The 16,501-nt window shown below is 33.1% G+C and overlaps 1 protein-coding gene across 3 annotated transcripts in view; it reads right to left on the bottom strand.

Moving 5' to 3' along the window:
• Positions 1-16,501, bottom strand: part of LOC137638826 (sodium/mannose cotransporter SLC5A10-like) — a 92,969-nt gene that overhangs the window by 46,666 nt on the left and 29,802 nt on the right. For all 3 annotated transcript variants that reach the window (XM_068371216.1, XM_068371217.1, XM_068371215.1), the window contains 7 exons: positions 13,751-13,822; positions 13,104-13,208; positions 12,536-12,700; positions 5,335-5,533; positions 4,209-4,429; positions 2,058-2,301; positions 1,260-1,494 (listed from right to left, as the gene is read on the bottom strand). In XM_068371216.1, the coding sequence (XP_068227317.1) occupies positions 1,260-1,494; positions 2,058-2,301; positions 4,209-4,429; positions 5,335-5,533; positions 12,536-12,700; positions 13,104-13,208; positions 13,751-13,822 (1,241 nt within the window). The remainder of the gene's footprint in view (positions 1-1,259; positions 1,495-2,057; positions 2,302-4,208; positions 4,430-5,334; positions 5,534-12,535; positions 12,701-13,103; positions 13,209-13,750; positions 13,823-16,501) is intronic.

Here is a 16,501-nt window from a genome sequence, read left to right as displayed (position 1 = left end):
AAGTGGAGAGACAGCTAGAAAGTGGGGCTATGCAAGAGGACTATAAGAGTTATTGCTAAGATCCTTTATACAGTTATGCGTTGCGCTAACGTCACTGACCTCCTACGGGAACGGCAACCTGTGAAAAGAGGATTTGAGAGATATGATCGAATTTGTAAATTAGGGTTATGCAGGCTGGCGCTATGGCCTGAGAGGCCATTCAGTGCCAAACTGAAACCGAGGGGAAACCCCATGAGTCACATCTGACGTAAAAGTTATAAAAGATTGGACAGCAAGATAGAATAAGGTGGGAATAGGGGTAAGGTAGGATATCAAGCAAGTGTTGTTAGGGGGCGGAGAATTCAGCAGAGTCCATTAATACCTACAGAGCACCACGTGATTGGCACTGGCGACAATGCCATCCTGCAGGTAGGATTCGAGAGAGGAATGAAGAACTAAAACATGGGCTAAGTTATAACTCACCAGATTGAGCTACATTAAAATGGAGTACTTCAAACCCTTTAATATAATGTGTAAATCTTGAGAACTAATTATTATTATATGAATATTCAGACTTCAATTTTGAATGGACATGACATTGAAGATTCATTATATGAGAAAAATTGTATATATATGATATGAGAGAGAATAATGGGGAACCATATAATGACTTGACATTTCCATTCAAGTTAATAATTACACAAATTGTTAAAACTTAACTTGATTTATTCTGAAATCTGGTTGAAATATTAATGATTACAAATTATTCCATTGGTTATTGATGTTACTTTCTCTATAAGCATTATTTGTTTAAATTACAACTAAGGCTAAATAAAAAATATTAGATTATTTGAAAAAAAAAATGCTGACACTTAGTAGTTATGAGTCCACTATATATACGCGTAAGTTTATCATATGTAAAAGGAGTCTGAACAAAATTAAATAAACTATGGTCATTGCAAGATTTGGAGGAATATTTGATTATTCAAAAAGGCTTGGTGTTTTCAGTGAAAACGGATGAACAACCTTTATTAAAAATTATTCAATGGTGCTTGTATATAAGTATATACATTATATTAAAATATGAAAAAAATATGATGATTTCAACATGTAAGAAGAATGTCTATTTAGAAATCCAATATGGTTTTAGTGAATACAAAATGATTGAAGACCAAAATTGACCCCCGGATTTAGAACAACATGAACGCGTGTAATGTAAATAGATTGCCTTTCAACCAAATCGTGGGATCGACCCAATCGAGAGGTGGAGCTCAGCTTACTGTATAATGGGAATCCAGAGAACAGAGGCCACAACCATCACAACAACAAACAGGCGTCCGACAACGATCAGTTCTTTTTCCGTTGGCTTCGAAGACCCGAACTTTCTTGGGAAAAGCTTCTTCCTCAGTATGATCCAGATGTCGATTGTGAAGATTGTAGAAGAAGAGTTGAAGACTGATGTCAGGGAAGACATGAGGGCAGCCAACATGACTGCTACCATGAGGCCTCTTAGACCTACGGGTGTAAAGAAACAACAGATTATTTCTTTTAAAAGAAGGATTCGATAGATCAACGGAACCAAGCGAACATGGCAATGGTCCTTCATTAACACCTACACCGCACACACTCGAGATGTTAAGATGCCGCTACCCCCGAGGAAAATTATTCTAATTTTTTTTTGTTTAACACATTTAATACAGAAAAAAATTATACTGATATTCACGCAAGCACACCTGTTTACATTTCCTCTATAATGATAAATCCTTCATTTTTAATAATGCTGTCTTCTGTAAAGTTGAATTTAGTCATCATTATATGAGATGTAACTTAATAGCATTATCTAGCTAATATTTAAGACAAAATATATACATATTTGAAAAATAAAAAGCCTAGGTACTGATCAAATCTAGAACTCATGACTATGATTTCTACTCATTGATTATTTTTTTGTAGTGCAGCGATGTTCAGTCACTATAAAACTACAGAATTGAAAACGGCTTCAAACTGCAAGTTTCAACTTAACGCAGTAATACTGTATATCATAACATAACGCAGTAATACTGTAAAAAATAACATACCCATAGGCAGGAGATTCAGCACCAATTCAGCATAAGCAGAATTGGTGCAGCCTTTCGGACTGCCACAAATGGCCTGGCAAGTCTCAGGATCGGCACAGGCGACCCTGTCAGTGAACAGGATTCGCGATGCCATGCCGGGAAACACCATCACCCATAGAGGTAGGAACTTCAGGTAAGCTGCCAAAATGGTTCCTCCTTTGGCATGCACGACACTTTTGCTTGCCAGGGTGCGTTGGACAATCACCTTGCAAATTAAGAAGGGAAATGATGTGTAACTGATGTGCAAAGTTAACATATAGGAACCCTGTAAACTATGAACCACCATTTTTGCAAGGACATTTATATTAAAAATGCCGTTAGTTACACAGTATCGAGGATTATCCTTTAATTAAAAAAATAAAATTCAAATACACAGATAAATGATTGATTATTAGCCAAAAATTTTAAAATGTAGGCTATCTATTCTGCTACCATTAAATTTTAGTGTAATAATGAAATATAGAACGATACTGAGTCCTGTAAGGACATTTAATGTCGAAGTGCAACCAAGGGGAAAACCCAGCAGTTGCAATGAGTAAAAAGTTACAGAGATGTTGGACAGCACAAAGGAAGAATGTGTAATGGTAACTCTTCAAATGCAGACTATCACGCAGTGTTCTGTCTCTTCTTCTCCTGAGTTTTGTTCTCGCTTAATTTCATTGATAATTTTTTTTTTCAATTCATGGAGGAACTTGAGTGAAAAATAAAATCACACCAAGACGGATAGTTACCTTTTGTGTAGATATTCGGAGGGAAAGGAAAAAAGGTGGATGGGATCAGATATGCAGATTTAGTAAAACTGAAATGACTTTGCCCTAAGTGTGCAGATGAAGCCAAAATAGCTATGATGAATATGTCAAAATGGAAAAAGATCTAGAGAAGAGAGACCTCACTATAAGTGAACATGAAGGGCGAATCCCTGAATTGGAAAAACCCTTCGCTGCGCTTACTCTGGATCCGAGAACAAATTATCTTACCGAGAAGGTGGATAATCTAGCGAAGAATATGGAATCAATTAAGTTAACACTTGAGACACTGATTGGCCCCAAAAATGAGAAATGACATACGCTAACAAAGTTAAGGAAAAATACCTACTAGTAATTAAATCTAATAAAAGCGTCAACTACAATCAATGACAAGAAAAATGAAGTTGAAAATGCACTTCAGAATATACCACTTCTTAATACGTAGTCAACCTCAAATGGAATTGTTGTAAACTTTGCTGATGAAAAGATCAGAGATGAAGCAGTAAATTAGATTCAAACCATGGTTGCAGGCACCGAAACGAGGAAAACTAAAAAAATTAAAACTAGACTACTGATTGTGCAATGTATACAATGATGAAGATGGAGTATTAGATGCTATAATTCAAAGGAATCGTTGCCTGGACCAAATTCAAAATGTAAAACAAAAGTCACGTCTGGTATTCAAGAAAAGGGCTGCAACTACTTGTAGAAATGTAATCCCGAAGTTTGGAAGGCTATTCATAATAATGGTATCAAAGTTATGTTGCGATGGGGTACTTATAACATATATACGTGATATGTACCATATGATCACCTACTATAAATATCAAAGGTTTGGACATTTTGAAAAAGATTACAAGTTCAAGACTGATATAAAGATAGCAGGAAATATTCAGGAAATCGCACCACTAAAGAATGATTAATAACAGATAAAATGTATAAACTTCACGAAGCTGAACAAACCAGATGATCATCATTATAGTGAATTCATGATATTGCATGAATTATGATTTAGAAAGTACGGGCCATGAATACTAAGGATGTCATAAACTGCAGTTATGTAAATATTCAACCTGTTAGTAACAAAACAATTCAAATTCGAGAATTGGCAAATGAGAAATATTTCGTTCATGAACAAACTGAAGATTTTCCTGTACTCTAGGTGTCTGGATAATGGGGATTTGACAAACACCATTTATGCAGTGTGATATGCAAAATGCCTAAAAATTGACATAGTAAACTGATTTTGTAAGTCCTGCAGAGAGTAGGGTTCCCCTACGTGATAGAACCAGGAAAGCAGCCCTTGAATTAATGTATGATTATTGTCCTTAAAATAGCAAATTAAAAAAAAGGGCATAAGTTTCACCTGATCAGTACACCAGTACCAAACTTGTATGATACCTAGTCCGAACGTCATACCAGTCCAAGGATATTCGCTCTTTGTCGAGTCTGTTGTCCTTAGGAGGCTCATGAAATCCTCGGGGGGTTCTCCGCAGCTTCTGTTGAATGCGTCCTTAGCCTTGATGGAAGCCACGGCGTAAGGGTACTTCTCCACCAGTCCGCTGTAGCCTCCAACAGCATTGAAAGCTGTGACCATTTAATTGATTAATCAAATCAATCTTCAGTTTATGTTCAAATAAATATATTATAATTATGTCGTATTTCATATGTAACAAATTCCATTCCACAGGGAATAATAGTGCTTTTGTTTTCAATATCAACAAATCAAAGGATCAATTGAAGTCTTCATAAGGTTTCATACTACAGTATGTGAATTTTCTGCTAACCTGTCATCCTCTGAAAAGTGATTTCTCAGGAGATCTTTGTTTACAATAAATCTAAGAGGTTATCAAATCATAAGATACATTTTTTTTTTCAAACGTTTGGTGCATTTTGTTTATTGCTTCAAACAAGTTTTAGTATTGTTTCAGCTTGTAGGAGATAATCCTGAAGTGCCCCTTGGCGACAACGAATTTTGAGGAAGAATATATGGCCTATGGGGCAAATTGAAAGTTTCCTTCACAATATTAAACATAAAAAATGCAGGCGGCAAGAATACTGCGTAAATAATGTGATCGTGTAGGAACACCCAGAACCACCTTATCATCCTTGTGAGCTATGGGTGGGGATTTGGAAGAGCCTACATGTCTAACTGTATAGTTTTCAGCAGCCATTGCCTAGCCCTCCCTGGTCTAGATTGGGTGAAGAGTAGGCTTGGGGGCTGATTTTACATAAAATAGTCAGTCCCTAGAGCATTGTTACTGTTTTTTGCCTCTGCCATTCATGAGCGCCATTTAAATCTTAGCTAATATTTACCAGAGAAAAAAAAATACAGAAACTTAGATAACATATTTCTACAGAAAGCTATAGATGAGATTTTTCATATTGGAAAGTATCTGTTTACTTTTTTAAGTTAAATATATTTCCAATCCTTGAAACTGCATTCCATATACTACATAAAAAAGGGCGTAACAATAAGTTTCCATACTTACAAATAACCATAAGAATCAGAGATCCAAGCACCATAAGTACAGTTTGAACAAGATCCGTGTAGACGACAGTTGTGAGGCCTCCAACGATTGTGAAAACGGCAGCAAACAGCAGCAGCAGTAGTACGCAAATGTACAGCCACCAGCTCGAATTCTTGTTTAGTGCAAGTTGGATGAAAAGGGCCCCGGCATACAGGTCAGCCTGTTTCAATGGCAGCAAGAAGAAAAAATATATTCTCTGCCGGTTTAGTAAATATACGTGTGCCTGGTATCCTTGAAAAACTGTTGTATGCTCCTAATTATGCTATATTTTTAGTTGTGTGTCAGCAAAGACGATAATCTTCACACACACACACACACACACACACACACACACACAAGGCAGTACTGTGTGTCGCAAGTTACGCTATACTGTCAGTTTGCATAAAACAGTAACGTACAAATTGTATATATATATACTGTATATACATACACACACACACACACATATATATATATATATATATATATATATATATGTATATATATATACATATATATATATATATATATATATATATATATATATATATATATATGTATATACACACACACACACACACACACACACATATATATATATATATATATATATATATATATATGTATATATATGTATATAAATATACATACATATTTTATATATATAGACATATACATATATATGTGTGTATATACACACACACACACACACATATATATATATATATATATATATATATATATATATATATATATATATATTTATAAAAATATGTATATGCACACACATATATACATACACACATATATATATATAATATATATATATATATATATATATATATATATATATATATATGTTCTTTGAGGACTGAGAAATGTAAGAAGCTACAGAGGTGGAGATATTGGTAGTGCTCACGAGCTCCTCATTGCCACACTGAAATTAAAACTGAAAACACCCAACAGAAATGTAGAAAGAATACCTAGGTTTGATAAAACAAAGCTTCCAGAAGAAAGACACTGAGAAACGTTAGCAATTAAAGGTAGGTATCGATTTTCTGTCTTAGAGACCTTAAGAGATGAAGAGCAGGCAATTAATGAAGAATGGTGTGATATTAACAACATGTATCAGTCAGTTGATAGTGAGTTTTGGGGCATGCAATTACGAGGAGAAAACCATGGATATCAGATGATACTTGGGATACTGTGAAAAGAAGACAAAGACAGAAATGGATTGTTGAAAGTTTTCGAGGATGTAATGAAAACTAAAAGGTAGAGCATGCTAAGTATCCCAGTATTGATAGTGAGGTCAAAAGAAGAGCCAGGAATGACAGCAGAGAATAATTAAACAGGAAAGCAGAGGAGGCTGACAAAGCTATGAATTCAGGAAGTGGGTATGGTGTAAGAATTGCTCATAAAATTATCAATAAAATCTCTATTGGAGCAAAAAAGAAGAGGCATATACCCACCAAAAAGAGAGATGGATCTGTTATAACAATAGAAGATCAAGGAAGGCAACGTTGGATGGAACACTTTAGTGAGGTCAGGAATAGGAAATATGAAGGGAATAATTTGATTGATATACCTGAAGCTGAGGAAGACCTTGATGTGCCCATGAACGAATTCAGTCTTTTTGAAGTCCAAGCTATCATTAAAAAAACTTAATAGACGGAAAGCCCTGGGATACTGCTGAGATGATATTGGCCGAAAATGAAGTGATTCCCAGAATACTTACAAAATTGTTTTGTAGGATGTGGCATGGAAGAGGAAAACCTGATGAATAGAAGCTAGGAGTGTTGGTGAAAATGGCAAAAAAAAAAAAAGGAGATCTGACTAACTGCAATAATTACAGAGGCACCACGCTTATTTCAGTTGTCATAAAAATGTATAGTATGCTCATACTAAAGAGACTAGAGAGAAAGATTGATGAAAAGCTGAGAGATGTACAAGCAGGATTTTAAAAAGGTAGAAGTTGTACTGACTAATTTTTTGTTTTAGGAAATGTGGTACAACAATGTTTAGAGTATAGAAATCCACTTATGAGTGCATTTGTGAATAATGAAAAAGCCTTAGATAGTGTGCAACAGTCAATTTTGTTTAGAGTCCAACGTTAATATGGAGTTCCTCTCAAATATGTAAATTTGATTAAGTTTGCTCATGATGATAGCAAGTGCAAAATTAATGTTAGTGAGTCTTATCAAACGAATTTCCAGTGAACAGTGGAGTATTTCAAGGGAATATGTTGTCACCTATGTTTATTCTCCTCATGGATTTTGTAATGCATAAAACATTTGGGGGTTGGGGGTGGTGGAGAAGGATTGGACTGGATTGGTAACAGGAAATTAGCTGACTCAGAGTTTGCTGATAATGCTGTCCTTTTCAGCAGAACACCATAGGACTTGCAAAGCTTTCATGGAATATCTCATAGAAGAAAGACAGAGATACAGAGATAACGAGAATAGAATATGAAATGGAAGATGATATACCATTACGAGGAGAAAGGATTAATGATGTAGAATAATTTAATTATTTAGGAACTATGATCTCCAATAAAAGGATCTTCAGAATTGAATTTCAATGAAAAATTGAAAAAAGCAAACCAGACAATGCTAAGGTTAAATAAAATCTGGAAATCAAATAGCCTGAAATTACATTTAAAAATTAGGCTATATATCAGTTTAGCGAGATTGGTCTTACTGTGTGGACACGAGTCATGATATAACAATGAAATAATGTCGGACAGATTTTGTAGGTTTGAGAACAAAGCCCTCAGAAGAATATGGGGAGTTAAATGAAAGGGCAGTATTAGAAATGAAACTATAAGAGAGATTACTAGAGTGCTATATGTCGATGAGGGGTAGATGGAGATGGTTTGGATATGCTCTTCGCACTCCGCAAGAGAGATTATTTCACCAAACTTTCAACTCACAGGCACTAGAAGAGATGGAAAACCCAGGCCTAGATGGTTGAGTACTATGAAACGGGATAGCAGGAGATAATGAATGGAGAAATATTGATTTAAAAGCCCAAGATAGGGATGATGGTGAAATCTAATAGAGACCTTTTGCGTCAATAGACATGGGAGATGATGATGACGTTTATATATATACACACACACACACACACACACACATATATATATATATATATATATATATATATATATATATATATATATATATTTATATATATATATATATATATATATATATATATATATATATATATATATATATATATATGTGTGTGTGTGTGTGTGTGTGTATGTGTGTGTGTACCTGCACATACACACAATTATACATAAATATTGAGTAAATATAAATATTTACAAACATACACATGTACATATATACACCTATTATACAGTATATATATGAATATATATATATATATATATATATATATATATATATAAATAAATATATATATATATATATATATATATATATATATACAATTATACATATATATATATATATATATATATATATATATATATATGCACACACACACACACACATATATATATATATATATATATATATATATATATATATATATATACTGTGTATATATATATATATATATATATATATATATATATATATATATATATATATATAGATATATATATATATATATATATATATATGAATAGAAAAACATGATAGAAGATTTGAATAGAGAAAGCAGAAATGGAGGACTGAAAATGAATATGAGCTAAACTATGATTAAGTTTAATGAAAAGGCAGACACAATAAATAAGGGCGTGGACGAATCTCTAGATATTGTGGATAGATATTCGTACTTAGGACAGGCAGTGAGTGTTTCCCTAGGACATGAGACTGAAAATAAAAGGATAGGCATGGGATGAGGTATTTTGGTAAAGAAAATGAGATTACGAAACATAAAATGACACTTTCCCTAAAAAATGAAAGTATTTAATCAGATGATTCTACCAATATTAACCTGATCATCAGATGCTTGGAGCCTTACCAAAGCTTTAGAAATTGAGCTACTTTACACACTCTAAGAGCTACGGAATGATTAATGATGAGAAAAACACTAAGAGACAGAAAACAGCAACATGGATACGAGAACAAACTAAAATTGAGGGTATTCTAACTACATGTAAGAAAAAGAAATGAACATGGGCTGGTCATATAATGAGAAGCACTGATAATAAATGGACATTAAGAATAACAGAATAGGTCCCCAAAGATTAAAAAAGAAGCAGGGGAATGAAGAGCATACGATGGATTGGCGAACCAAGAAATGTTGCGGGGGTAGACTGTCATATTAAGACCATAATCAGACGGGAGTGAAATGACATGTCTGAGGCCTTTGTCTTGCAATGGACTGATTAAGGCTGACCATGATCATGATATATATATGTATATATATACTCATACATGTGTATGTGTTACAGTAAATGTGAAATCCGTTTGTATGCATTATTCCTTGTAAATTTTCCATAATAACGCATACTTCAGTTAATATGTATAATCACTGAACAATTGCGGTAAATATACAATTTCTAAAATTTTTATAGTTTAGCAAAATTACGTTTACTTGAGTATATATTTCAGTTTTATCTTTACTGCGGTCATCCTTCTGTTCGTATTTCCTTTATAAATATTTTTTCACTTTTAATCTTCTATTAGTAAGTTTCCTTTCAAGATTGCTTATCTCTTAACTACAGTAGGTAATTAGCATTATTGCAAATAAACAGCAAAACCGTAAATAAAACGACTCTCAGAAAAACTTTCGTTCAGGGAACTATTTCTTTTAAAGAATACAATAGATATGGGAACTTACTTAACCGGAAACTATTTCAGGAGAAACGAAATTTTGTATTTCCTTACAAACACTTGGAATTTTTGGCTGGAGCTCCTTGCAGAATTGCAGGAACAGTAGTATTTGATAATCTTTTTAGGTTTGATAATTTTTCATTTTAGCTTTTTGTTTTACTACATAGAATTTCTCTTTCAACGTGTACGTTGGCTATATAGATAGATTGAAGGGTTTCAAATAAATCTTATGCATAAATATAACGAAGGCTCGTATCCTTTTTCATTATTTTTTCTTCACTTTTGTGACTTTCTCTTTTATTTCATTACGGAGACTATAATCCTTTACAGTCTTTTTCACATTGTCTATTTGAAGTTCAATGAGTCACCTAAGAATATTGTAGTATCCCTGTCTTTGCACGAAGCCACATGTATTGGTTGACCTTTTATCTTAATTCTTCAAACTACGAGCACTTGTCTCGACCAAAAGATATATACCATTTATTTAACATTTTAATGCTCTTATCTAAATATTTAGACATATGACATCAACTGTTACTGACTCTTTGAGGAATTGTCATAACAAATATGTCAACTAATTAGCTTACTTAAGATTTTAGGAGTGATGCAGATTTACTAGAAATTTTCCGTAATTCTGCATAATAGACACGTTCTTAAAAGTTAGCTAGCAAAATTACGAAGATTTAAAGAATCATGCATGTTTACTGGAATTCTTCAATGAGTATGCATATTAACTGAATTATTCGTTAGCATATATATTTACTAGGACTTATACATCAAGGATTTTTCAAATCAACGGTCATATATATATATATATATATATATATATATATATATATATATATATATATATATATATATATATATATATATATATATATATAACATATATGCATCATACATACATATATATGCATGTATATATATGCATATATGTATGTATATATATACATATATATATATATATATATATATATATATATATATATATATATATATGCATATATATGTATATACATACATACATACATATATACATGCATATATATGTATATATAGATACATACATATATATGCATGTATATATATGTATATATAGATACATACATATATATGCATGTATATATATATATATATATATATATATATATATGTATATATATATATGCATACATACATACACACACATATATACATATATATCTATGTATGTATGTATGTATATATATATGCATATATATGCACATATATATATATATATATATATATATATATATATATATATATATATATATATATAAATACACACACACACATATATATATATATATATATATATATATATATATATATATATATATATACATATATACATGTATATATATATATGTATATATAGATACATATATATATATATATATATATATATATATATATATATATATACATACATATATACATATATATATGTATATATAGATACATACATATATATATGTATATATATATATATATATATGTATATATATATATATATATATATATATATATATATGTATATGTATATATATGCATACATACATACACATATATATATATATATATATATATGTATGTATATATATATATATATATGCATATATACATACATACATATATATATATATATATATATATATATATATATATATATATGTATGTATATATATATATGTATATATACACATGTATATATACACACATGTATTTATATATACACATACAAACAAACATACATACATACATACATACATATGCGTATTATATATTTCCTTTCAATTTTCAATAAAATGCTTCCTGTATTGATGAGGATTTGTATTTTCATATATTTACATTGGATCTCATAATCTCCTGTTCTGTAAGAGCTGTAATTACTAGTCATAAGTTTTTCTTTGTATTTCCCTTTTATGTCGAATATATGTACATTTTGAAAATAAATTCGATATAATTAAAATGTATTTGCAAAATGTACTTAAGCTTCTGCAACAGATTTCTTTGCAAGAATAAGATAAAATATATGCACAATAAAATTAGTCAATATTGAGACCACTTAAGTGCTACATTCATAATAACGTTACACAAAATACAGCATTGAACTGGATTTATAAAATATTGCATCCTATGCCCCAGTGATTTGATGAGAGATCATTTAGCGTAGAGGTGCAAACAAAGGAAAATCTCAGAGTTGTACTAAAGAGAAAAAGTCAAGAGTGGCTTGAAAACAAGATGCGAGGAAGGAAGAGAGGCACTGGCGGCAATACATAGCCACACGGGGCGAAAGACCAACCGTACATAAAGGAGATTCCCTTTCAAAAGGTAGAAATTATACTTACAGCAATTTTAGTAAATATGGAGAGCGAAAGGGTCAAACAGGACAAGTAGAGTCTGATCCTTTGGCCACCAAATCGATATCGGAGGTATTCTGGCATTGTGTACACTTCTGAGGCAAGATACACAGGAACGAAAACCCAGCCTAAGAGCATCAATCCATATATAGCCTAGGAGAAGAAAGCCAGACCATGGTTATTATGTAATAATAGATAGATAAATAAATGAACCCACTAACTTAGATACAACTGAAAGTTATCAAGAATGGTTCTATCATCTGGTATTTTAGTCCAATAGCTAGAATATTCAAAATATCTCAAATGCACTGGTCAATAAAGAAGTGTTCTTGAAAAAATATCAAAAGCGTACTTCTATAAAAAGTACCTAACAGGATTATTTCTGACCTTTAACTTAATAAACAAGAAACATTCTATCTTGCAATTGAATAAAATAAATGACTTGAAAGTTTCTCTTCAAACTTTGATAACATAATTTATAAAAACTGATACACTTTCAAGTTCCTAAATGAAAAAACTCAAAAATCCTGTTTGAAGAGTTATTCACAGAATTTACCCCCTGTTCATATCCATGCGCAGCAATACCAGAAGCTGCTCCTGCCCCCGCTAATCCTATGAAATGGCCTGACCCGATATTGCTTGCGAATAAAGAAGTGCCAACCTGTAAAAAAAAAAGATACCCCAGAGACATGAAATGTACCTAATGGAATATAATAAAGACTACTTCATGTTTCGAAGTTTCTGTAGTTTATATATAAAAGATCTAATTTAATGTTATTACTGTTCTTAAAATCTTTTATTTTGATTATTTATTACTTCTCTTGTAGCTTATCTAGTTCCTTATTTCTTCCAAATAGGGGGTTGTAGCTTGGCTCTTCATAAAAATAATGATAAAAAAGAAGGCCGAGGGAAAAGTAAAGCCTGGGATTAGCAAAATGTTATTACACAATAATTACAGTAATTTGGACTTACAATTTACGAACAACCTAGGGATATGGATCTCCAGCAGCTGTTATACAAGTCTAAAGAAAAAGTATTAAAGAGGAAACTAAAATTCATAAAGCTACCTTATTTTTGGAACAAAGCATCAAATGGTATCGACACATAATATCGCATGAACGTTGCCAAAGAATAAATTTTTTTTTTTTTTAAGCCACAAAAAAATGTGATTGTTTACAAGAAAAAATAATTACTAATACTCACCGGAATCCATCCCATATTCCGGGAGGCAAGGAAGTACCCGGAAATACTTCCTTTCTTGGTCCATCGAGAAGACTGGAGGGAAGAAAGGAAAAAAAATAATTGACAACAAAAATTGAGTATGTGAATCCTATGTTTAGAGAGAGAGAGAGAGAGAGAGAGAGAGAGAGAGAGAGAGAGAGAGAGAGAGAGAGAGAGAGAGAGAGAGACCCCATAACAAAGGGTAGTGGGAAAAGTTTACACTCAAGCACGCACAAAGAGAAAAGGAAACGACAACCCCCCCCCCCAAAAAAAAGGGGATAGGCGAAAAAGTTGACTTCCCTTTCCAAATACACACAAAAGAAATGGGATAATCTTGACGACCTCCACATAACCACGCCAAAACAAATGGGAAGAAAGAATTATTCACACTGCACCCCCAAACACACACAAAGATGAATGGGAATTATTGACAACCCTTCCAAAATACGCACAACTGCGGTGGGAGAATATTGACAACCTTCACATAAACACAACAAAACAAAGGGAGAGGGAACAGTTTACACCCCACCCATAAACACCCCTATACATACACAAAGGGGAGATGGGACTGCTGTCAACCCGTCCCAAACATAAAAAGGGTGGGAGAAACAGTTGTCATCCCTTCCCAAACACACACAATCGGGAAGAGAGAATCTTGATAACCTTCACATAAACACACACTAACTCAAAGAGGGAGAAAGAGCTCTTGACATCCCTCCCCTAAATAATCAGACACAAAGAATGGAGATAATTGTCAACCATATCCAAACACACAAAATTGGAGGGGGAAATTACAGACAAACACCAAAACACACACCAACACAAAGGAGGATAGGAAACTCTTGAAATGCCTCCTCTAGACACACACAGATACACTTGCACACAAAAGGCGAGAGGAAACTGTTGTTAAACCTCCACAAACACACACCAAAGGGGAGGAGGGGGTGATAAACCTCACCCCAAATCAGTCACACAAAGAAGGGTAGAAAACTCTTGATATCCTTCCCCTAAGCAGACAAAACATACGCACAAGGGTGTGGGGAAAATGTTGAAAACTCTACCATAAGAATAAAAAGAGATAGGGGAACACACACAGGAGACGGCGGGGTTGGGTGGTATTAACAACTCACTCCAAACACAAAAAGTGTAGGAGAAAACATTGACACCCCTTCAAATACAAACAAAAGAGGAGGGAGAAACTTTGCAACCTACTTTTAAATGTACACAAAAACAACATTGAATGGTAACTGTTAACACCTCTCCCCTAAACACACACAGAGGTAAGGGGGGAATTTAAAAACCCTTCCGAAACGCATACTGTAATTGGGTGGGTCTTGGGTAGGAGAAACTGTTGACAAACTTTCAGAAAGTACACACTCAAATAGGTAGGAAGATTGTTGACATCATTCCTCTTAATACAGACACAGTGGAAAGGTGAAACTGTTGTCAACCATCCCAACACACACACCAGGAAGGGGAACTGTTGGTGATCATAAATAATAAGTTTCATTATATGAAATAAATATCCAGTTTCATATATCCACGACAAGGCAGATTTAATAATTTTTATGAGAGATTGCGTTCTAAAACGCAAATGAATACATTTATTTCTATCATACTCTTCAAGGCATTATAACCCCCCCCCCCCAAAAAAAAAGGGGGTGGGGGGTGGGAATGAACCTTTGGCTCCGTAAGACACGCAAAATGAGTTGAATTCTTCCTCAATTAGTAAAAAAATTTCAAATAACCAATAACTCGACACAATAACTGGCCAGTCCATACAACTGGATTTTTAAGAACGCTACCACTAAAAACTTTCTGCAGGGACCCTAGGGAGTAAAGGGTTGGACAACCGCGTCTGAAACCTTTCCCTACTATTCAAAGGCCTTAGACCCCATTTTTCTATCTACCACTATCCGTGACATGATGGCCCTCTCTCACTACCACCATCATCCTTACCCTGTTCACCACTATCTCTACTACTGAAAACTTGAAATTTCCCTATAAATGATCAACCTATCTTACAATTCACAGGTTACCTACGGGCCGACCAAGGGAAAGCCCCGTGCCAACAAGAGGAGTTGGCTGTAATACACAACGACGACTTTTAAGAACGCTCATATCAAATAATAAGAAAAACTAGAATGGGCATTTGGTAGAGCTCAAATTTTCGTCAACGCCACATATCAAGATAAACAATTGAATTATGAACATTTTGGCAGTAGTTTCATGCAAATTGGATAAAATTTGACCAAGATACAACAAAATTACTTTTTTGACGTTTTTGTAACCTTGACCTTTAATCAAATCACTCAAAAAATCTAATCAAATTGTCCTTGGATCATGGCCAATCATCCCACCAAATTCCATGAGATTCGATTCCGATATAGCAAAAAAAAATTGTTTTATTACCTTTTCGTGACCTTGACCATGTTGTATATCCCAAGATATTCAATTGAATTATGAACATTATGGCACTAGTTTCATGCAATTCGGATAAGAATTGACCACGATACAGCAATAAAGACGTTTGACCTTAATCTTTGATCCAATCACTCCTAAATCACAAGATACTCAATTGAGTTATGCACATCTAGGCAATAATTTCATGGTAATCCGATAAAAATGACCTAGGATATAGCAGAAAGACGTTTATAACTTTTTCATGACCTTTATCGTGACCTTTGCCCAATCAGTTCCAAAAATCTAATCAAATTGTCTTTGAATCATGAC

Source organism: Palaemon carinicauda, chromosome 3 (genome assembly GCF_036898095.1).
Source record: "Palaemon carinicauda isolate YSFRI2023 chromosome 3, ASM3689809v2, whole genome shotgun sequence".
In the NCBI taxonomy this organism is placed as follows: Eukaryota; Metazoa; Arthropoda; class Malacostraca; order Decapoda; family Palaemonidae; genus Palaemon; species Palaemon carinicauda.
This window is presented reverse-complemented; position numbering and strand designations above follow the sequence as displayed.